The 24,244-nt window shown below is 41.0% G+C and overlaps 1 protein-coding gene across 6 annotated transcripts in view; it reads left to right on the top strand.

Moving 5' to 3' along the window:
* SSH2 (slingshot protein phosphatase 2) overlaps positions 1-23,731 on the top strand; it is a 223,245-nt gene extending 199,514 nt beyond the window's left edge. For 2 of the 6 annotated variants that reach the window (XM_039886176.1, XM_039886179.1), the window contains 4 exons: positions 1,726-1,872; positions 5,213-5,413; positions 13,781-14,615; positions 16,795-21,766. In XM_039886176.1, the coding sequence (XP_039742110.1) occupies positions 1,726-1,872; positions 5,213-5,413; positions 13,781-14,615; positions 16,795-18,876 (3,265 nt within the window). In that variant the 3' untranslated portion in view covers positions 18,877-21,766. Of the gene's footprint in view, positions 1-1,725; positions 1,873-5,212; positions 5,414-13,780; positions 14,616-16,794; positions 21,767-22,048 lie in introns of those variants that run through there. The other 4 variants (XM_039886178.1, XM_039886177.1, XR_005658057.1 and 1 more) reach the window with 3 other exon arrangements.
* Positions 23,732-24,244: the final 513 nt, after the last annotated feature.

Below are 24,244 nucleotides of genomic sequence, written 5' to 3'. Positions count from 1 at the left end.
CATTACTGAAGTACAGGATTGGAGGTGGGAGGTTGCTCACCTTTATTTTAAATAAAATAAGAGAAGTGTGCTTGCCTTTTTCCCAACCAGTTTTACTAAGATATAATTCACATACTATACAGTTCACCCTTTAAAATGTACACTTAAGTGGTTTTTAATATATTCCTAGCTGTACAACAAGCAACTTAAAACATTTTCAACCCAAAAAAGACCTGCACCCTTTAGCAGTAACTCCCATTCCCCTTCCTCCCCTTACTCCCTGAAAACTAATACACTATCTGTCTCTATAGATTTGCCTCTTCTGGACTATTTCATTTAAATGGAATCATCCAATATGTGGTCTTTTAAGAATGTTTTTTTGTTTTTACTTAACATTATATTTTCAAGGTTTATTAATGTTGTAGCATGTGTTAGTACTTCATTCCTTTTTTATTGCCAAATAATATTCCATAATATACAACATTTTGTTTATCCATTCCCCAGTTGATGGACATTTAGGTGTCACTTTGGGGCTATTATGAATACTGCTATGACCATTTATGTACAAAGTCTTATGTGGACTTATGTTTTTATTTCTCCTGGGTTTCTATCTAGGAGATGAATTGCTGGGTCTTATGGTAACTCAATGTTTAACCTTTTGGGGAACTGCTAGACTGTTTCCCACAGTTGCATGTGCTTGCTTTTTAAATTCAAAAGAAAAAAAATTCTTTCTAGTAATGGACTTTAATGCTAAGTTAAAACGGATTCAAATTATGTTCTAGAAAATTTTAGTCTCTTAACCTTAACCACAGAATTGGTTAGCTATGGCTCTCCCTTGCTGTGGTCATTTCTCTGACTTTAGAGATTGGATTTGTAGAACCCCACATGTATTTCTGAGAAGGAAGCAGCTTATGCAGAGAAAAATTAGTGAGTCTGTGTTGTGTTGTTGGAGTGAACTCCAGTGTGTCTAAGTACACAGCATTGAGAAAAGATAATCCTGTGGCAAATTAAACCCTAGCAGTTGAGGTTGCATAGTGAGAGAGAGAGCAGAAGAAATTTCTGATACAGAAACTCTTTTCTGCAGGCCTCTCAGTATGGGAGAACTCTCAGACACATCTGCTGCCATAGCAGCCAGGAATGCATCTTAGAGAGTTAAGAGAGTTTTAAATCCAACTTTCCTCTGACCCTCCCAGCCCTGGCCTCATTTGCATTTCATAAAGTTTAGAGAATAGTAGAGCAAAATCTGACAATCTGGCATTTAGGAAGATAGGATGGAAATTTTCCCCCTTTCTGTTTTTTTTGGTTTTTCTTGAGGTACATGATTTAATACAAATGACTTCCAAAGAATAATATTACTGATAATTTTAGTGACTGAAAAGGAATTGTCAGATCATAGGCCTCAAGTTGGTTCTTTGGAGTAAAATACAAGACATGTTTTCAAAAGACTACCAGAGATGAGATTGTATACATTGTATAATTATACATAAATTGAAAATGGAATTTAGATGTCGAACTTGGTAGACAGCTTTTCTCCCAGTAACTCCCTGGTATCTAGGTATGCCCAGGACTTTATCATACAATTTCTGTACTAAATAAGTATAGCCTCTTAGTTTTTTTGTTTTCTTCAATTTTTTAGTGCTTAATTTCAGCCCAGGGAGTAAACAAGTTTTAAATAAGAAAAACGGTGCTAGAAATTAGATTTAGCTTGAGTAGTAGAGCCCTTATTCTCCCTTGGTTTCCTCACAGGGTGCGGTATATCTTGAATGTCACTCGAGAGATAGATAACTTCTTCCCAGGACTCTTTGAGTATCATAACATTCGGGTATATGATGAAGAGGCAACAGATCTCCTTGCTTACTGGAACGACACTTACAAATTCATCTCTAAAGCAAAGTGAGTAATGGGTCCTGAACACATATGCTTACACCTGTTCCTTGTGCACCATATATGGCTGGGGCCTGGAAGCTGTATATAACTTATTAATGGTACTTGTCGAGGGGAAACGAAGTAAAGAAAAAAAGACTGAGATTTCTTAATCCTAGGGAAAAGATGACTTAGTTACTTAATACTTTTCCTTTAAGTAGATGAAGCCCCTAGAAGAAAATAATCTCATGTTGGTTATTTCCATTGAGCACAAAATTAAAGTAAATAAACAAGCTGCAGCAAAAGAAATAGAAATGAGGAAGGAAGAAATTCTGAATGAAACACTTATTAAGTTGCTAATAGGGACATTTGAAAGTTATATAATAGAAATTCATCCAGATAGGTAGAATACAGAGTCCTCCTCTTTGAAGACAAGGAAGTAAACGTAATGAACTTTGGAAATCTTTTCTCCTTTTTTTTTAATTTTACTTTTATGATACTCTAGTGAAATTTTTCTCAGGCCTTTCTTTGATATCTTTCTTAAATTGGTCCTTTTTTAAAAAATTTAATTGGTTCTTTTAAATAGCCAATTAAATTTTAAAAAATTTAATTGGCTATTTAATGTTCTTAATTTAGTGTTTCATATTAATTAGTATTTAATATGTCAACACTGATTTTTTTTAAGTTTCTTGGGATTTACTTGTCAATCTTATTTATGATTTCAATAGAAAGAACCATAAATGAGCATGTTGGTCATGCTCTCCTTTCTGGTGGGACCACATTCAAATCATCCCTGGCAGATGAGAAGCATTTCTGTTTTTAAAGTCTTCCTTCAAGAATGATTCCATATTTCTCTTAAAGACTTTTATGGTTAGGAAATTCTTCCTTTTAGTTATCCTGAATTCCCATACTCTAGTTTTGAGCTCATTCTCTCAGTCTCTAGCCAGCACCTGAAAGAGCATTTTATATTCTTGGATCCTATTACTAAACTATTCTCAATAATAATACCACTCGTAGCATGCTTACTATGTGTCAGGTATTTTACATTTATTCTCTCATCTTTTCCAAAACTCAGTGAGGCATATATTGTTATCCTTCTGTACAGATGTGGACAGACTATAGAGTTAAGGTTCAGAGAGGTTAAGTAACAAGTGGTGGAGCTAGGACTTGAATCTAAGATCATGTCTCATATCAAAGTTCATCATGTATATAAGAGTGGTCTAGTCCCTTACAGAAAATGAACTGGAAAAGACTAGGCAGGTTGTCAGGGTCACAGCTAAAGAGGCTAGAGTTCAAGGCGAGACCCCAGTCTCAATGAAAAGAAAAACTGATTTTAACAGGGCTGGAATTAGGGTGAGGTTCATGAGGCACCCAGGTTACATTTAAACAACTCTCACTCTCAGGTCAGCATCTGAGAGTGAGTACCTCCTTAAATGGCACCCTGGGCACCTCATGTGTTTCACCCTAATCAGGGCCCTGAATTCCAGACTGTACAGATGGATGGGTTTAGGATTACTAATGTGATGCCAGGCTTCATCTGGACAGTCCAGCACTGGGTGTGGTTGGGAGGGAGGGAGGCAGTTGTGGGGTGGGTGTTAAACCTAAAAGCTAAAGTTGGATTAGGTGAGAACTGACTTCACATCTTTTGTTACATGAGTTAGGAACCATCCACTAAAACAAACAAACAAACAAACCCAATTCAAAATGATGAAATGTTTTCATGGGAGTGGATTTCATAATTGTGTTTTTCTTAGGGTTGTCCACGTTTGAGCACCTTCCATGCCTACAGGAATAGACCTGAAATTTAATGTGTTAAAGTTGTCAGAGCTTGATGAAAACAGAGAGAGTAGGTCTGAACTTTCATCTGAGTCACTGTGCACTGGCTTCCCAACTATAGTATAAAGGAAAACCCTATGGTGCCATAAACAAAATAAGTATTTCCTAGTCACTTGGGATAATCTAAGCACACAGAGACACATACCACACCAACCTTAGGACACCAAAATTTTGCATCTAATTGCAAGGTTTGAGGTTGATCTTCGTTTTGAGACTGTTTCAATTATTCCAGACCATTCTCTGCATTCTTGTATCTTATCTGGCTCACTCATGTTGGCACTTAAACCCATGCTTCCTTGCATTGGCACTTAACTCTTTCATGTGTCTTTGTCTCCAGCTGAAGGATTATAAGCTTTTGGAAGGAAGCTTGTCTATTATAATACAGTGAGTGAATGAGTGAATGAATAGATTTCCTGTTAGGCTGACATGTGCATTTTTTTTTAATTTATTGGAATAGCCACTTGGGAAGAATTCCAACCCGTGTATATTATCCTAGTGATAAGAGTAAGCACTTTTTTCCAGATTTTAAAATGTTCCTACTCATACCTGACATCTAATCAGCAGATCCATAAGTTTGTTCATACATTTAGCAAATATTTGAAGGCTTATTCTGTGCCAGACACTGTTATTAGCAGAATTAGCATAACTGAGTAATGTTCCTATCCAAGGTAATACAGCCTGCATGCTAAGACTAAGGGGTTTTGTTTTGTTTTTTAGTATCACTTTATGGTAACTTTGTTTTCTTGTTCTTCCACTCCATTAAAAAAAAAAAAAAAGGTAATTATTCATTCCACCCTCCTCACTGAGAAGGCCATGTGGTACATCACACATGGTCCCCTCCAGCTCCACAGGTTGTCCTGCCAGTCCCTAGACAGAATATGGGTGGTGGTGTGAAAAATAATATTCAGGGCTACATCTGAGTAAAGAGGAGGGTTAGTTTCATTTGGTTTGTGCTTTCCTCTAGGGCCAGAGCCCTTACTGGAACTTGAACTGGAAGCAGTTCAGAACACTTGGATAAATTAAGTGAATCACTGCCACACCTGTAACTCAAGAGCAGGCCAGCCATGAAACATGCCCCTGGGGCTATGAAGGGACTGGCCTCCAACCACATACAAAATGAGGTCCAGTCTCTAAACTGAAAAGTCTTTTGGGACACTCTGACCAACTGTCATTGCAACTACCATTTTGCATTTTAATTGTCTGCTTCTCCTACTGAATCCTACCCTGTAGGGAAAAACTTATCTTCGTTTTGCAGTATCTTGCTCATTGTCTTACATGTGAATGCCTAGTAAATGTTTGCTAAATGAATTGAAGAGGCTTAATGTTAATTAACATTGAATATTGTTTGAATACACTAGAATTGCCTGCCCTGGAGCACATTTGATTATAGATGTATATAAGTACAGTAAGGTGGAATGGATTGCATAGCAAGAAAATGGAATGGCAGGGCAAGAGACTTGGAAACATTTAGAACCCAGCTTTTAAAGTGTACTCACTGTTGTGTTTTCCTCCTTACTTCAATCTCTCAAACTAGGAAACATGGATCTAAATGCCTTGTGCACTGCAAAATGGGGGTGAGTCGCTCAGCCTCCACTGTGATCGCCTATGCAATGAAGGAATATGGCTGGAATCTGGACCGAGCCTATGACTATGTGAAGGAAAGACGAACTGTGACCAAGCCCAATCCCAGCTTCATGAGACAACTGGAAGAGTATCAGGGGATCTTGCTGGCAAGGTGAATCCTTAAGAGACTTTCTCAGATTTTCCCACCTTTATGCTCTCTAGGGCAAGGTGAAATGTTCTTCTCTGCTGGTAGTTCAGCCTAACTTAGATGTATCATATGTTTTGAAAATTGAAATCTCTATCCATTTTTTAAAAAATAAGTATAAGCACGTAAGATTAGGCATTTAATCAAAACTATAGACATTTAAGCTAAAGGATGGAAATATTTCCTTATTTCAATTCTCAACTAGGTACAGATTTTAATGAACACTTCTCCATACCTTCTAATGCCAGATGCAGCTGTCTTATCAAAACGAATACTGATTGCTCCCAAGGTAATGCTAGGCATAGCTGGAATTCTTAGAAATTTTTTTAAACCATTTGTTTAAAAAAAGAAAAATGCCTGCTATTTCTTCAGACATCATTTTTTATTTTTCACTGCCTGCTTTCACTGAGTTCTTTCCATTGATTTTGGTCATGTGACAAATGAGCAGAATTGGGATATATATATAACCCATTTGAGGTGTGAAGGTACATCCCAAAAATAGCTCTTTTTTTTTTTTTCACATCTTTTAATCTAATTTTATATATAAACTCAATAGCCATAGAGAGCAGTTGATGTTATCTTATTTCTCCAGGTCTTATTCTTATCACATTTATTGATGGCTATTTTTTCACAAAAACTGTTCTTCAGCCTACCTCTCTACCCAGTACTTGTCTTTAACTGTAGCAGTGTTTATTGAGCACTAACACTGCACTTAACCATCACTGTTCCTTATTTCCCCCAGCTTTATTGAGATATAATTGACATATAGCATTGTTAAGTTTAAGGTGTACAATGTATTGATTTGATACATTTATATATAGCAACCTGATTGTCACCATAGCGTTAGCTAACATCTCCATCCCTTTAATCACTTCTTTTTTGTGATGAGAATATTTAAGATCTCCCTTAGCAACATTCACGTATCTAATACAGTAATATTAGCTTTAATTACCATGCCGTACATTAGGCTTCCAGAATTTGTTAATCTTATAACTGGAAGTTTGTACCCTTTGACCAGTATCTCCCCATTTTCCCCAACCCCCACCCTTGGTAACCAGCACTTTACTCTGTTTCTCTGAGTTTGGCTTTTTTAGATTTTACATATAAGTGACACCATGGGATATTTGTCTTTCTCTGTCTACCCAGTACTAGGTCTTGATCTCTCTGTATCAATAAAAACTAGCTGTTTCTACAATAATTTGGTAATTGGTTATAAAATGAGTAATTAATTTCACTATTTATTGCCCCCTTTGGTGGTGAAAGCCACCTTCATCTGCTCTCAAGAAAAAGATTCAGGTATTAAACCGGATTTTAAGGATCGGTTTCCTGAGATGCCACATACTGAAGTTCTATAGATACTAGATTTTGCTTTGTTTTTTCCATGTAAGCATGTTCTAGGTGGTTTTATTATGGTGAAGGCATAGCTGCCTAGAAGCAGCTGGGGCTCATGCCAGAGTTTGACTCCAGTGAGTCTCATGACTCAGTCTTGACTCTTGAATCTGGGCTGTGTTTCCCCTGAACAAAATGTTAAATAGCCTTCCAGCCTATCCAAGCAGAGGGACCCCATCCCACCCCTGAAGTATTGTGAAAATATGGCCACAGCATAGCAGTCTGGTTTCCACTTTAAAAAAGTAACCCCTCCCACTTACTCAGTACTTGGCATAATTTCATCTGAGCCGTTCTCTTAGGGGGCTGGAAGGATATGCAAGTCTCCTCCACTTACAAAGAATTTATAGGTCTTTGGGGCCAGATTTTAATGACAGTTTTAGATTAGATCAGAAGGTAAGACACAGCAGTTCTTTTTGGCATCTGAGGATTGGTTGAGATATAAATATTGTATATTCTCAGACACGCATGACGGATGTTAGGCAGTGTCCTCACGTGACCCGTTGAGAGGAAGGATACTATGTGTTCTGCCAATTTTAGTATTTATTCTGGAATCCCAGGCTACTGCAAGCTGTTGAGTTGGGTTTTTTAGTGTATGTGATTTTTCTTAGATGTTAAAGGATTTTCAGAAAAATCTTAGATGAGGATAAGAAGGGCAGTATAAACCCACAAATCACTCTCTGCCTCTTTCCTTTCTGTTCCATCCTGCCTTACTGGATTTGATTCATGGAGGGAGGGGCAAGCCCTGGGGAATGAGGAAACCACAGAATTTGAGTCAATAGATCTGGTTTCCATTCCTAGCTCACCCCTTTGCTGCAACTCTGAGAAGTTAATACACAATTCTGATCCTCACCTGACCCTATCTATAAAGTGAAAATCAGGAGACCTACCTCACCAAGTTATTGTAAATAAAAATGTATACGAATGTACATTATGTACTGTTAAAGGTTGTTCAGATATGATTCTCATCATTTCCTTCCTCCAGAAAACACATATATATGCGTGTGCTATTTATTTCTTCCTCCTTGACACATGTACATGCCATTTATTTGCTCCTCCTTCCTCCAACCACTGCCTCCTACCACCCACAGACACATCAACTCCATTAGAAACTGGAATAAGAAGTGGTCCTGGAATTGGACCATTTAACATGTATCATGTTATCTCCTGGATTTTAAGAACTAGAATCCAGTACTGGGGTTATTACTTAGGCTGCTTTCAGCTGCAAATAATAAAATACCTCTATCAATCGGGATCTCAAGAAGAAACTGTGTACTTGGGTTAGGATTATTTGAGGAGGGTTTTATAAAGGGACTGTTTACAAAGGCGTGGGATTGAAGTGGAATCGAGGGACTTGTATCAGGAGAGCCCTTTGGTAATAGCTTCTTAGGCCCAAAGAGGGAGCATTTCTAGAACTTAGAAGGCAAGTTTTGGAGAGAAAGGTGCCTTCAGAGAAGAGCAATAACCTTCAATTAAGAAACACAGCCAGCCTGAAGTGACCCTGCAGAGAGGGAGCTAGGGAAATAAATGATCTGCCTTTACTCTCCTCCCTCCAGTCTCCTGCCGGGGTATCCTACTAGCCAAAGCCTGCGGAAGTCAGAAGACTAGGGGGCCTGTTGATGCTGTCCATAGATCAACTTTGAGGGCAGATAACAGGGTAGAAAAGCTGAAGAGTGGATCTGCAGGGTCAAACAAGATATCTGGCCTAACACCCAGCTATAGGTAGTTTAAAAAGTTGGACCATTTAACATCACTTGTAACAAGAAACACAGAAGTAGACTCTAATGGCTCAGTGATATAATCAGGGACTTTGATACTCTCTATCTTTCTGTTCTACCTTCCTGGGTAAATGGTTTGGTCCTTGAACTTGTCTCCTCATGATTGACAGATATCTGCCACATTTCTGGGCATCTACATGTAAATTCCACAGCATCTGGCTGAATGAATGGGCGTTTCAATTACAGTGGGAAGACCTTTCCCAGAAGCTCCCCAGTAGACTTCCCCTACAGGACTCATTGGCCAAAACTTGGTAATATGCCTAAAACTAATCACTGGCCAGAAAAATAGAATTTCCTGGGCTGGCTTAAACAAATTCACATTTACTCTTTGGTACTTGGGAAGTGCCACATTTCCCGAACCCTTGGGACAGTAACACCCCAACCAAATCAGGCCTCTGTCATTGAGGAAAAAGAGTGGGAGTGTCTGCTGAGTGTACAGCCATTAAGGTCTGCAGTCTATGGTGTGTGTCAAAAAATGGCACTTGCAAGATAACCTGCCAAGCTAAATACCAAGTGATTGGGCCCAGCAGACTCTTGCCTAGCCCTGGAGTTCTGCTCCAAATTTGTTAGCTTAGATGAACAAAGAAAGAGAAGACCAAGACTCCTGTAACTATCCAAAGCTCTGTCAAGCTTTGCAGCTCAAGTAACCAAGAGAGGAAAGTTCTTAGAAAAATGCCACTCATTCTTTTTCTACTTTCTGTCGAGGTGCTTAGATCTCATGTTTCATATCTTCTCCCAGGAAGCATGTGGTGATTTTCCCAAAGAAATAGAGCCCTGATCCTAGCATTCTCTAGCTTCACGGTTGTCCAGATGATTGGTTGGCACTCAGTGCTTAACTTGAGGTAGCAGCCCTCTGTTTGAGGCTGTTAACTTGGTACTTTGACCTCTTGGTAGAAAAGAAGTTTAGCAAAGTGGCACCAGGTCCTGTAGGAATTTATGAATTGATTACAGCCTCTTAATCAGAATATGAGGATATGGGCCAAATAGTAATAGCCCCCTTGAAACACAAGGGGCTTTTTGCATCCTTCAGTATGTCTTTAAGAGCCTGGAGAAGACTGATATTTAGTATTCTCCCTCAGACTTAAAAGGGTATGGCATCACAAAGCCACTGATATTGTTCATATCTAATTTTATTTTTTATGTTTTTATAGCTGGGGAATGGGAGTGATGCAGGAGGGAGAGACGTGTGTGTGTGTGTGTGTGTGTGTGTGTGTGTGTGTGTGTGTGTGTCTCTCTCTCTCTCTCTCTCTCTCTCTCTCAACCTTCCATTAAACTGCCAGCAGCCCTGTTTGTTATTCTGCACTCTGATCATGCAGGTATCTGGCAGATTTGTGTTCCATTAGACAAGTTCAGATTTCAGGCTTTTGCAAGCTGGCCATGTGTCTGTGATATTAGGTTTCAGTGTATAAGGCAAGGAAGAAAACTGAGTGGTAGCCAGGAAGAGTTTGTGCCACATGTCCTCATAGATGTCAATTTTGATTCTTTGAACACCCCTGTCACTAGGGCCAGAGGCTTTGCTGGTGGAGACATTGAAGTCTAGTTAGCTGGTGCACAATGGTCAACCAGCAGGAGGGAAACCAAGAATGAGAGGACATGGCTCCTGGTCAGGTGACAGCCAATCCCAATTGAAGTTTAAAGGATTTTCTTAATAGCTTTTTAGAGAAATAATCTTAAAGCACAGCACACAGAAAATGCTCAATTGAAGTTTTTTCCCTTCCTTCTCCTCCTTTCTACAGGCTGCCTAATGCCCCAAGACGTAACCATAAACAGTCTGATTTTACTATAACTGATAATCCATTTTTAGCAGTGTTTTCTTCTATATAACTTTATCAGAGTTAGTGCTCTATCAAACATATAATAAACAAGAAAGCAAGAAAGTGGAGGAAAGAGAATGGGATATCATGTGTATCCTGTCATTTAATTTCCTGTTCATTTACTAAGTAAAAGGCCAAATTCTTACCCAGAATGGCCCAGTCATCTCATGTATGTCAGTGTGTTTATGTGAATCCAAATTCAGGTCAGAGGCCATTCAAGGGGGAAAAGAAACTGAGAGTTGATTGCATCATCCAGGCCACAAACCAACTCTGAGGTTCTTTTGGCAACTTGTTTACTTGCTGCCTACCTGGAATAGATTGCAGGAGTTGTCAGCTGAATTTAAACATTAACAGTTTAAAATAATAAATATCTAATGTCTTAATGTCTGTTCCTACAAGTAATGGAGCATTATAATAAACCGACTTGGAGAAAGGCTCCACTGGAATACAGTTTGGTGTTACCGAGTAAAATTTATGATTCATACATGCCCTGTGACCCACCTTTTTGGCTTCTATATATAACACATTCGAGAATCCAAAGTGTGCACCAGGCAGAAGAATGTCCATGGCAGTGTCGTTTGTAATAGCCAAAACTGTTCATCAACAAGATGGATAAAAAAATTGTGGCATATTCATTACACTTTGTGAAATTACAGCTGTATACATGTTAGTCAAAAAAGCAATTGTAGAAGAATACAAACAGTATGACTTTATTTGTATAAAATTCAAAACATGCAAAACTGAGCAATCTATCATTAAGAACAAAACATGCGATAACTCTATAAAGAAAAGAAAGGGAATGATAAGCACAAAATTCGGGACAGAGGTTAATAACCCCTGAGGAAGGAGGAGGAGGGAGGGAACCTGGAAGAGCCACGTGGAGTAGCAGTGCTTCAAAAGCCATGGTAATGAATATCTTGACAGTAGCAGAGAGCTGCCTACCACTCTCACTGCAGGTCCTATTATAAAAATGAAAAAGGAGGCAGAAGCAGACCGATCTTCAGATTGAGATATTTCTTTCTCCTTTACAAGTAAGTGTCATGTTAATTCCAGAGCCCTGACCCAATATTTTCTGATGATTATCTCCTCCAGGAAGAGAAGGAAATCCCTGCTGGGCAAAGCAACTATGATGTCAGCCACTTCCTCTGAAACACGCACTGTTTGTGCCTGTTTAACTTTGGTTTCTTATTCTCTCTTGATTGGTTAGTGATTTACAGGCAGTTTTAAAAATCATACTCCAGTGGGTTCTTCGGATCATGAGAACATCCCATTTGCCTTTTGCTTGATAATATGTTCTTTTATATTAGTAGAAGAATGAGAACAGCTATTCCCCGAAATGTCTTCACAGTCATTTGCATGACAGGAATTGTCCTGCCATGGAGGCCAAGAGGAGTTGGTACACATTTGAACATCTTTAAGATAGGTGAAGGATAAAAACTGGAGAACACACAAATTTTTTTTTTAATTAAAAAATAAAAAAATTGGAGAACACAGTCACATTTAGGTCAGGAAACAAGGGTGTCTAGATATAAAAGAAAGAATTTTAAAGGGAAGTTCTTCAGCATTGATTGATCACAGTGTATAGTTTAGACCTCACCAAGAAGTCAGCTTGCTTCTCCTGACAGCCACTCACGGGTTTGGGATGTGTGATATGTTGTCTCCTCCTAGGGGTGGCTGGAGTTCATGCAGCTTGGAAAGAGTGAAAACCCTACCTTACTCCCAGCTAATTGATTATAGCTTGTCTTCATAAACAGATTGACCTGCTCCTTACCCAGAAAAGCATCCTCTGGCTGTGCAGGCCTGAGTCAGAGAGAGCCCCACCCAAGCAGTAGACAGGCAGGGGGAACTGAGAGCAGGTGCAGAGTTGAGAACAAACAGGGGTTCACATTAGTGCAGGCATATGACTCAGCAGAGATTTACAGGCCTTGGAGGCGGGCGTGGCCCTGAGCCCAGGGTAAGTTGTTTTGGGCTATTTCCTATTCTACCCTGTGGTTAGGTTGCTCTTCATCAGCTTGTAAGTCATGGAAACCATACCCCATAAGCCATTTAGTGACCTGTTTCTTTGGGCAGGTGATCCCAACCAGCCACAGGGCCATCTTTCTCTTTTTGGCTGGGGCTTTGGGAACTGTGCTTCCTAGTTCAGGACTGTGGTTTGAAATGAAATCTCATTCCCACATCATACTTTTCCCTCCATAAAAAAAAAAAAAAACCAGAGGATTAATGTGTGTCTGGGGCTTCCTTTGGCCCACTTGCTCATCCAGGTGTCACCTTAGCTTGATGATTTTTATCCAAAGATCCTTATGAAAGGAGCTTGTACTTTATGCTCATCCTCTTCCATCCTCTTACCAACTTTTTTCTCCAGATTTACTAGCCTCATCTTTGCTTTCTAATTCAAGAAAGCTTACCACCGTCCTCACACTTCCACATTGGGATGAAGAGCTGATTAATTCTATATCAGCTCTTCATCCCAATTATGAGGATTTGTAATGAGCTCCAAGAGACAATTTATTTCTCTTCATATTGCTTGAATGCTGTTTTGTTTTAGTTTTTTTTTTCTTCTGGTTATTAAGTTAAACATGTTCATTTTAAAAATTCAAACATCATAGAAATGCAGAGTATAGAGAGGAAAACCCTTCACAAAAGTATTTCTGCCTTCCTTAAAAATACTTACCAGTTTGGTGACATTCCTCCAGATATTTTTCTATACTTATTCTAGCATGGGAACTGACCATTCCAAACATGTTTAATGTGCTTTTTTACTTAATAATATGCCTCAGACATCATTCCACTAAAGTACCTGATTTTTTAACAGCCTCTAGCATGTAGGCGTATGGACAGTAATTTAAATAAATTTTTTGGCGTCTTTTTTTTTTTAGGATGACAGTGTTATAGTGAATATCTTTCTGTGTATATCTTTGTGCATTTATAGTAGTATTTCTCCAAGAAAAATTCTTAAGAATTGCTGGTTAAAAGGGCTAAATTATGAGAGCTATTTTCAGAGTTCACTCTTAAAAATGCTACAAATCACATCTCTACCAACTATATGTGGGAGGGCTTGTTTGGCCATACCATCATCAACAGTGGGTATTAGCAACAGTGGGTATTTTAGTTCTCGTTAGTCTGACAGGTAAAAAATCAGATCTCATATTTATTCATTTTTGTTGTTTTGCTTTGTTTTCATTTTTTGCTTTTAGTTAAATTGAGCATGTTTTCAAATGGTTATTGTCTACTTCCACTGAGCATTACAAAGCATTTTTCAGGTTAAGATTTAAGTTTACCTGGGATCAGTTTCATGAGAAGGTGTTGATTGTTTTCACACATCAGAGTAAGAGATTTCTTGTGTCTGTTCTCCACAGCAAACAGCGGCATAACAAGCTCTGGAGATCTCATTCAGATAGCGACCTCTCAGATCACCATGAACCCATCTGCAAACCAGGGCTGGAGCTCAGCAAGAAGGAAGTCACCACCTCAGCAGACCAGATTGCCGAGGTGAAGGCCATGGAGAATCACCCACCCACACCTCCTGTCTTCGTGGAACATGTTGTCCCACAAGATGAAAATCAGAAAGGGCTGTGTACCAAAGAAAGGATGATCTGCTTGGAGTTTACTTCTAGAGAATTTCGTGCCGGACAAATTGAAGATGAATTAAACCTAAATGATATCAATGGATGCACATCAGGGTGTTGTCTCAATGAATCAAAATTTCCTCTTGACAACTGCCATGCATCTAAAGCCTTAATCCAACCTGGGCAGGCCCCAGAAGTGGCCAATAAGTTCTCAGACTTAACAGTCGAAGATTTGGAGACAGATGCACTGAAAGCAGACATGAACGTCCATTTACTGCCTATGGAAGAGTTGACATCTCGCCTGAAAGACCTCCCCATGTCCCCTGACCCTGAATCACCGAGCCCCCAACCCAGTTGTCAGACTGAAGTCTCAGATTTCAGTACAGATCGCATTGATTTTTTTAGCGCCCTAGAGAAATTTGTAGAGCTTTCTCAAGAAACCCGGTCACGATCTTTTTCCCACTCAAGGATGGAGGAACTGGGAGGAGGAAGGAATGAGAGCTATCGATTGTCAGTGATAGAAGTAGCCCCTTCTGAAGTGACAGCTGATGATCAGAGAAGCAGCTCTTTGAGTAATACTACTCATGCGTCTGAAGAATCTTCAATGGATGAGGAACAGTCAAAGGTAAAATCTATCATTATAGTTCTCCACCTAACGAAGTTCTCTTCGAAGACAGAATGTTTGGGATTCTGCTATGTTCGTGTTATTTTCAATGTTGCTAAAGATTTAGAAAGGCAACATGAGAGAGTCTGGCTGAGACTTTCCTTGAAAACTTAGAGGTTAATTTTTTTTTAATCAGTTGGCTTTAGAGGTATTTATCTTTCCAGGTTTTTGGTGTCATTGGAAGCACTTCTGAAGGGACAAGGGAAAAAAGGGATTAGCCAAAAAAAATGCCCTGGCTGAAAAAGGAGAGGTCCCCTACTTGGAACTCTGCAGTTCAGATCAAATCTCACCAGTAATGAAATGCCAGGGACTCATACGCTGCCTCAGTGAGACTTGTGTCTCTCTGAGAAGATGGATTTGTTTGGAAAATTCTTTTTGTCTCAGAAAATTCAGACTAGACATGTAAATAGTTGTTGGAGTAGCACCTGATTCCCGTGCCAAGTTCTTGCTCTTAATAAAGTTCTGAATTGTTCCTCATCTCAGACCTTGTAGTATTCAAGAATTGAGGGCTGGTTTAGGGGAATGATTTGAGAGTGGACAAAATCCCAAGATTCTTCTCAGTGGCATATGGAACTCTTTTTAGTCATCTCAGACCAAGGAAAGAATTATTGTATATCATAATTTCTAAGACTCACACTCATTCCCATTTTGACATTTCCGAAATCGGGATGCATTTTAATCAATATAATTGTCAGTATAATACAGTAGTTGGGAAGTCAGTGGTGACAGATTTACTCTAACACACCAGACCTCACTTACTGAATTCGGTGGAGCTGAGCAGATTCTTAATGTCTCAGGATGTCTCTCCGCTTATATTTACCATCTTGTTCATTACTCATCCTTCCTCTCTCTTCTCAACTACCCCAGGGTAGTCATTGCCTCTGCTTCTGTCTTCTCCTCTCCCAAAGGCTATGCCTCTGTTTCATTTCTGCTGGGAAATATGAATGCTTGAGCTCTCCTTTAGACCATTTGGTGTAGCTGCTCTGACAGAAATAGCTTTTTTGCAAAATCCCTGGTCATATGAGCACTCCCTCCACAGCCTGTGCACACACTGGACCCGCTGTGGCTTCTCTCCCAGTCTTGGCAAGTTTGCCTCTGCCTGATGTCCCAGCAGATTTCTCCCAAAGGCATAACTGACCTTGTTGGTTTTTTGTACTAGCTCTGACTCTCTTTTGAAGGGGAAAGACCAGAAAAATTCCTGGGGAAACATTGTACTTTGAAGGCTCATAAAAATGTTAACAAAGTAGATTGATGGTCGTAATGATGTCATTTTAAGAAGTGTCCAAGGGCCGTTGTCAGATTTTGAAATTCTTTTTTTTTTTTACAATAGGACTTGATTTTGCATTGGCCAGTTTCCTTTGGCCTTGTCCTACGTCCACCTGGGAATTTATAACTGGTAGAACAGTAAAATGTCAGAGTCACAGTTTCTAAGTTCACTCAGGCACATGGCTGCATAAGCCAAATAAACCTTTCCCAGAAGGAACCCTGTGAAACTTGGGAATTGTGTGATCGGATACAGAGTGGCCTAACATGCTGGGATGCTGCTGCTAGGCGAGGAAGTGGGAGGACATGGATGAAGGTTGGCAAGACAGGGAGAGAAGAGAGCAGAGATTCTCCAAATCAGACATCAGATGATAGCCTCATCCATCTTTCCCTGTCTAACACTGGGCATACTGAAGGTGGCCACTGAGCCCTTGAATGGAACTCTTCTCTCAGACTAGGTTAGAATTTAACTAAAAGTTGATAGGCCAAAGAGGAAAGGTTTCATTTACCCGAGTATGGCCTAAATTCTTAAGGCTCATGGTCTTAGAAAAATTAGGAACCTCCAAGGCTATTTGCTGTTTATTTTTGGAGCAAGATATTAGATTGGAATCCTGTTGGAGTAAACAGAACAGAAAGTTCAGTAGACAGTGATACAACCTGTAGCCAATTTTGTATCTCTGTGTTTGATTAATCTGTTTTTTTCTTGTGTGACAAAGCAGATGGTCAGAGTACAGTCCTAGGCAGAGGACAGCACTCCATGATTTGTGTCCTCATAGCCAGAAGGTTCTCCCGGATCAGAGGATTAGTAAGCAAAAAATCTGGCATTTTCAATTAGACTGTAATTCACCAAAACCATCTCATTATTTTCTCTTCTTAGGCAATCTCAGAACTGGTCAGCCCAGACATCTTCATGCAGTCTCACTCAGAAAATGCAATTTCAGTCAAAGAAATCGTCACTGAGATTGAATCTATCAGTCAAGGAGTTGGACAGATTCAATTGAAAGACATTCTGTCCAACCCATGCCATACACCAAAGAAGAACACCATCCATGAGATGACCCTTGAGAGGGCCCAGGCCCCAGGGTACAGACTTGGAGATACGGAGCAGAATGAAGGTTCCTGCACAGCCCAGCCTGAACTAGCCAAAGACTTGGGGAAGTGGGATCCAGAAGGCTGCCTAACCACACACTTATTCACAATGGACTTGGAAGAAGAGGAACCAGCTGAGGGAGAGCAAGAGCTCTGGGGCCCAGGGATGCACCCAGGTGCCAAGTGGTGCCCTGGGTCCGTGAGGCGAGCCACATTGGAGTTTGAGGAGCGCCTGCGGCAGGAGCAAGAGCACCATGGTGCTACCCCTACTTGTACCTCATTGTCCACTCGCAAGAATTCCAAGAAAGATTCCTCTGTGACAGAACCAGCACCAAAAGGGAAGAGTGATGAAGCCACCCTAGAACATTCATTTGTCGCCAAGGAAGCAGAGATGAACAAGAGCAAAGGGAAATGCAGTGGGTCTGAGGCTGGCTCACTACCCCATTGCGAGCAAGATGCCATTGTTCCAGCACCCGAACTGCTGGAGTTTCACCCCTTGCCAGCTTCTCAGCAGTGCCCAGGGTCAGATACCAGAACAAAGCAGGAAGGAGTCCTGAAAGTGCAGAGGACTATGGTTTCATGCCAGAGAGCTGAGACACAGGCATTTCCTCTTCCCCTTCCCAAGAAGATAGAAATCATTGAGTATACCCACACAGTTACATCACCTGATCACACTGGGCAAGGGGGTGGAATAGCCACCAGTGAAAAGAGTGGGGAACAAGGCCTGAGGAAAGTGAAAGTGGAGAAGTCCATCACAGTCCTCTGTGCACTGGATGAAAATCTAAACAGGACACTGGGCCCCGACCAGGTTTCTCTGCACCCCAAAGTGCTACCTCTGCCTCATTCTTCATCTGAGCACGACAGGCCCACTGATCCAGCCTCCACCATGAGCAGCCCTGCAGGCTGGGGCAATAGCTCATCAACAGCCCAGGACACAGCAGCGCCTTTTGTCAGTCACACAATTCACGTACCGTCTGCCAGCTTGGATTACCTGAATCCCCAGACTGTGGTTCACCTAGAAGGCTTCACGGAGCAAAGCAGCACCACAGACAGCGAGCCCTCTGCGGAGCAGGGGAGCTGGGAAGAAAATCAGGAGGGCCCCCTCTCCAGTGGCAATGAAGTGCCATATAAGGGCTCCCCATTAAGTAGTGAAGACCTAAGTTTAATTAGCAAACTAGGTGACAACATTGGGAAATTAGAAAAAGCACTGGACCCATCACCTGTAGCCTGTAGACTCCCACATAGCTCTAGTAGTGACAATATAAAGGGTCTCAGCCACAGCCCCAGTGTGGTGAAGGAGCGCTCTAAGGAAATTGAGTCTCGAGCAATTTGCCAGTTAGGGCTCACCAAACCATCCCAAATGAGGCGTTCAGCTTCCCTCACCAAGTTAGGTTACTTGGACCTCTGTAAAGACTGTTTACTGCAGACGGAGCCTGTCTGCTCTGAGTCCCCTCATCTCAAACTGCTTCAGCCCTTCATCAAAACAGACTCAGGCATGCATACCATGGAGGCCCAGGAGCCCCCAGGAAACCCAGATGCCCCCCAGAACCCAGAACCCACCAAGTATTTTATAGAGCAACTTAAAACAACAGAGTGTATCGTGCAGAGCAAGCCAGTGGAGAGGCCCCTTGTACAGTATGCCAAAGAATTTGGTTACAGTCAGCAGTGTTTGCTCCCCAAAGCAGGACCTGAATTGACTAGTTCTGAAGGCCTTCCTTTGCTACAGACCCAGGGGCCACAGTGTGCAGGCCCAGCTCCAGGGCTGGCTTTGGCTCCCCGTCAGCAGCACAGCAGAACTCACCCTCTTAGGAGACTGAAAAAAGCAAATGATAAAAAACGGACAACCAACCCCTTCTATAATACCATGTGATTCTGAGCCTACACATGTGACTTTCTAAAAGAAATGTTTGTAAAAGGGGCAGGTGTAATACGTAAGGAACATGCACTTTATTGGTTAATTTTATAATATTTTGGTCATTTTACTGTTCCTGGCGCATGCAGGGTTTGGGGTTTTATTTCTCTGTGTGTGTAAAAGAGAGATTTGGATGGCAAGACCATTTTATCATTTTTTATTTTTAGAAAATTCAAACCTCAAAAACTCATTTTTAAAGAACACCTTTATGAAAGGCAAATTGCTGTTTTTCAATCAACTGCCACCTGCTCCTCATCTTGCCCTCTGAGAAAAGGCATACTTGCTTGATTAAGAAAGGAAGCAGATGGGGACAGTGGAGACGAAGCCGGAAATTGGAAATGCTCCCCCGGGCCTGTGTGTCTGACGGTTTGCTCTCCAGACCTGATGCATCAGATGGGCTGAAGGGCAGCCTGACATCAGCGTGCTCTCAGCTGTGACCCCCAGCCCCAGCCCATTGGAGTTCCTGAAGTGGGAAGGTTCTGCTTTGCTTTCAAAGAGGGTCTTCCAGAAGTAATTTCTTCTATTCTGGAGCGGATCATTACAGAAAAGCATGGTAATGGCTGGCTTTGTAAACTTACCAAGCAAATAGTTCTTTTTATTAAATTGAAAATGAACCCCAAATGAAATTCGAGAAGTCCTCTGTAGAGTAAGCATAAGAAGGAGGAGGAGAAGTAGAGGGAAAAGAGGCTGCTGTCCACTATCTTCAGGGTCCCTGGGCTCCACACAGGTGGTCATCCAGCCCCTCCTTGCCAGGAAATGTGCTCTGCAGCATCCTTCCAACTCATACATAGGGACAGGTTTGAAAAACAGCAATTGAAAGTCAATGTGTTCTTGTAAAATGAATACATATGTAGGGTTTTAACCCTTTCATTACTTGAATAATTCTGTGGGCCTTCTAAGTTTAATGGCCATATTTTTTTCAATTTATTTTCTTCCCTCATGCTGTTTCTCCCAGTGCTGCCTTTTTTTTTTTTAATTTCATAGATGATATTTGAAATGTTACATTACATGCGTATAACCTCCATTGAATGCAAAGTTTTCTTTTTGATATTATCACTGTTAACACTTGATGTAAGTTTTTTTCCCTTTATTTTTCCTGGAAGATTTGTCATTTCTCTAGTTTATACACAGTATTTATGTAGATAATGTCACTTTCTTACAATGTTTTGTTGTTGATGTTGTAGGGTCTTTTTGATTAATTCTTTTTAAGAAAAAGTAAAGCTGCAACTGGAAAATACACCACAGAAATAAAACTGATAGGTGTTGGTAGGAATCTGCAGAGTATATTGACAGTGTTTTTAATTGTTTAAATGGAGACTTCTAATTGCCAGCTCCTGCCAAATTATGCGTTAGTAACTTCCTCCTCAGAGAAACCCCTAAAGGTTCCCATTAGATCACAGTTTGACTGAAGGCTGATTCCTCTTTGAGACTGAAATCTCAGAATGTTGTTTGCCAGTAGCTGAAGCGCAGCCAGGGAGGAAGTGCATGTGAGTGTTGCTGCCCAGGATGGACGTTCCTAATGAGTTAGGCTGAAGGGATGGGGGAAAGCCTCAGCCAAGGGCAGGCACCTTAATGACTCCATTGGGATGCTGTTGCTTTGCTGCTGTTGTGGAGATCCTCAACATAGGAGCACCTGCCATGAGTTTAATTCAGCTTCTTACAGAAAATGTATTTAGGCTGGAATGAAACACCCTTTGCAGCTCATCAAAACTGAAGAGGTTTGCAGATTTGCTCCCTGTTTGCTTTGGTTGATGTCCACATTGCTGAAAGACTGACCAAGTACAGACTTGAGGTTTAGGGTTTTGGTTTATCACAGCACTGAGAGGAAAAGACAAATGTACAGACTGTCAAAGTGATGTCAGAGGCCAGTATCTGGTGGGAGCAGGTAGTAGGATGACCCAAAGGAGAGGGAAAAGGTGGACTGATCCCACCCGTAATTGCTTGAGGAGTATGAATCCAGTTGCCTTGTGGAAGCTGTGGTTGAGTCTGAAATCACTGCTAGGAGGCAGATTGGACAGAAACCTCCTACTATAAGTGTCTTTATGGTATAATAATTATACGTATCTGTCCCTAATAGATCCCCTAAATGTTTAAATGTATCATCCACACAGCTTTGTGATTCTGGTATATTTAATGTGTTGTAAAGTGTTTTGTTGGGTGGCATATACCAGTATGAGGAGGCTTGCAAGACGGGGTTATGAATTTCCAGGTTCATCGATCTAAACTGCTCTGTCTTGAGGAAATTCCACCACCACTATGATGGGGGAAGGACAGGAAATTGTGGTAGGGGTAGGGAGAAAAGGATTTGCATGGAGATTAAGTACAAGCAGGATAGTTAAGATTGTACTGTTCTCACCCTGCCACTGTGTTTAATGTTTACTCTCAGTGCATTAAATAACAACAAAGATGGGGAGAAACCCTCTAATGCTGTGAAGAAAAACAAAGAGAGTAGAGAAAATTTTCTTGCTCTGCCTTTTTTTAAAATTATTATTTTAATCATTTAATTTACCTGCCTAAAGAAACATCCTCTACACTGGGTCTGTAATTCAGCCATGTCATGGGATTTTGCCAGCCCGCTCCAACTCCCACAACCAAGTGTTCTTGTGTTATTTACATAGCTGAGCGATGTCCAGGGGAAGAACACGTTGAGCTATCAAGGACTTTTCAGACTTCTCTTCAAACTTTTTTATAATCTCAGTTGGCCTGTTTCCCTTTTCTGTTCATGGAAAACTCAGCCCTAGGTCTGGTAGAGAGATGCATAGCAAAAGTCTTGACCTCTTCCTCGGTGCCTCTATTTTGAAACCACCACAGTCTGACTAACTCTCAGTTACTCTGGAGGAGAGATGGGGGGGGGCCTAGGGAGAGAGAAAGAGGAGAGGGAGTGTGTGTGTGTGTGTGTGTGTGTGTGGTGTGTGTGTGTGTGTAAAAAGTAACATTCTGGTACATGAGGTTAAAGCCCCAGAGAGTACACAGGCTTTGAGCTGTAATCTGGCTGGTTACCTGGTCAGTAGGAAGGAGAGAAACCCCAACCCTTGATTTTAGAAACACTTAGGAGTAGTGTATACTATAGTAGACATGTAGTACTGTAGTGTTGTAATATTCATCACTCCTCATTTTGATTGCCTTTCAGATTCTGAATGGGATCATTCTAGCATCTCAGCCTCTTTCGGCTGTTTATCTAGCATTATCCTGGTTCTGTACCTTTATCCCGGCTGTATTTCCTGTTTCTCATTTTGGGAATTACCAAGAGCTTCAAGGACAGCCTGAGGATGACAGCCTAGGCTTCCTCCTGCTAAAGGGCCCAGACAGATGCTGTTGGGTAGACCTGAAGCTTTTGAGACATGGCAGCTCACAGAAGTCTTCACCTATTCCATCTGAGGATTTTAGTTCTGAAGTGATCTAGGCATGTTTGGTAAAGAAAGATGTTTTTGTGGGAGTTTTGTTTGTGTTTTAAGAGCATTATGCAAAAGGAGTCACTTTTAAGGGCATTTTTAAATTTTTAAATAAAGCCATTATTTGGCTTTTTTGGACAACTGTTTGTGGATACCTTGTTTACATTGTGTGGGTATTAAAATGTGTATCATCTTGACAGCAGCTCAGTCTCCTCTAGGCAGCCAGACCTGGCTGTCCTAGGAGTCCTCACACAGAGCCAGCCTGTAATGGTCAGCCCTCATGGGAAAGTGGGGGAAACCTGGAGCTGACTTCATCTGTGTCCTGTACTCCCATCCAACACTCTGTATGGAAATAGTCATTTCCTCAGTGATTGTGTGTCTTATAGTGATGGTTGTAATGGTGAATGGCTAGTGTTGTTTTTGTTTAATTTCGTTTTGCTTTTTGATGGTAGATGAGATGACATTTTAGCTCCTTCAGCACCAATCCAACTTAATAGGATCTTGGACTTCGTTTTCCCTTCCAAACTAAAAAAAAACAAGGCATGTTTTAGGCATAAATGTATTTGCTGCCTCACCTCATCCAACCCCTGTATTAGGAAAAAGCCTGCCACCAAAGCAGGAAGCTGCACACTCCTAACCTTTTCCCAGGGATTGGGGTCCCTTGATGCCATGGAGAGCTATTGCAAGGTGCTTCTGTACTTTTTTAGCTTGGAAGTGGAGGGTGACTAGGCCTGGCTCCTGCTATGAAAAGAGAACCAGCCTCATTTTCTCAGTGCCCAGAGATCTAGGACAGGATTTCTAAACTGGAATCACCCCTCATGGGCTTGAAGATGCCACAAGGGGTATATGACTAGCGCTGCCATCTGTGTGTCCTCATCGTGACACTGGTGCAGCATCCTATATACACATGCAGAGCTAATACCCAGGGCTTAACTTGAGCTGATGTCCCAATCTGAAAACTGGGTAACTGGCCCTGAAATGTTTCCTAATCAGTAAGCCCACAGGGAATTGTTTGGTTTTTATATTTTATTGGATTTTGGTTTGCTTGGTATAGGTTAAGGTGCCTTTTTTTTTTTTTAACATTATTTTGTAGGATTTGTTATAAATGTGGAAAACAAGTCTAAAAGACTGTCCCATTGACTGTTACCTTTGCCCCTGGCCACCCCAAACTTTTATGCTTACATTTTATTAAATAAAGCAGGTGCTCCCTGGAATCTCTGGGACCTTTTAGAGGCATTTGAAGCAGAATATAAAGAGTGGTCTCATCTCCTTCCTTAATCTTCCTGGTGGTTGGGATGTTCCACTTGTATCATAGGTTTTTTTATTACTGATGTGCTCCGCTGTTTTTAAATGTGAACTTGTGCGCAAATGTGCAGATTCAATGTTCTTGTTACAGACTGAATAAATTTTTATTTTGAAGATGAAACGTGTACTTGATCAGGTGCAAAAAAGGGGGTGGGTGCTGGAGAAGGTAGAGAGATTAGAAGAGAACACTGATGATAAAGCAATTCTCATTGATTTCCGTCAAGCACACCCTTAAGAGATAGCTGAGTTCTGGGGGAAAAAAAGTGTAACTTTTTATCTCCTACAAAATAAAGATGGGAAATAGGCTCACTAAAGATTATATCAGATGATGTGGCTCCAATCAAGTGACCAAGCTGGGAACTTGCTTGGTCAAAGAGGCACTTGCCAAAGCCACCACCTGAATGTTAGGAGAATAAATAAGCATAGGGGCCAAAATTCCTCTGCTATCTGCAGTGCAGAGTGCTCTGGGACACCTGCAGTGACCTGTCCCAGCAGGTACTGGATTTCTTAGGTGAGTGACCTCTCTGGACATTGGTAAGAGACATCACAAGTTCAGCACGAGACACAGCTCACTCAAAGATTTCTAGAAATGGTGCACAACTTTCCAAAAAAGTAAAAGCTTTAACTCT

This window comes from Pteropus medius, unplaced genomic scaffold, assembly GCF_902729225.1.
Source record: "Pteropus medius unplaced genomic scaffold, Ma_sr-lr_union100, whole genome shotgun sequence".
Classification (NCBI taxonomy): domain Eukaryota; kingdom Metazoa; phylum Chordata; class Mammalia; order Chiroptera; family Pteropodidae; genus Pteropus; species Pteropus medius.
The sequence above is the reverse complement of the archived record's forward strand: the minus strand, read 5'-3'. Positions and strand labels throughout refer to the sequence as shown.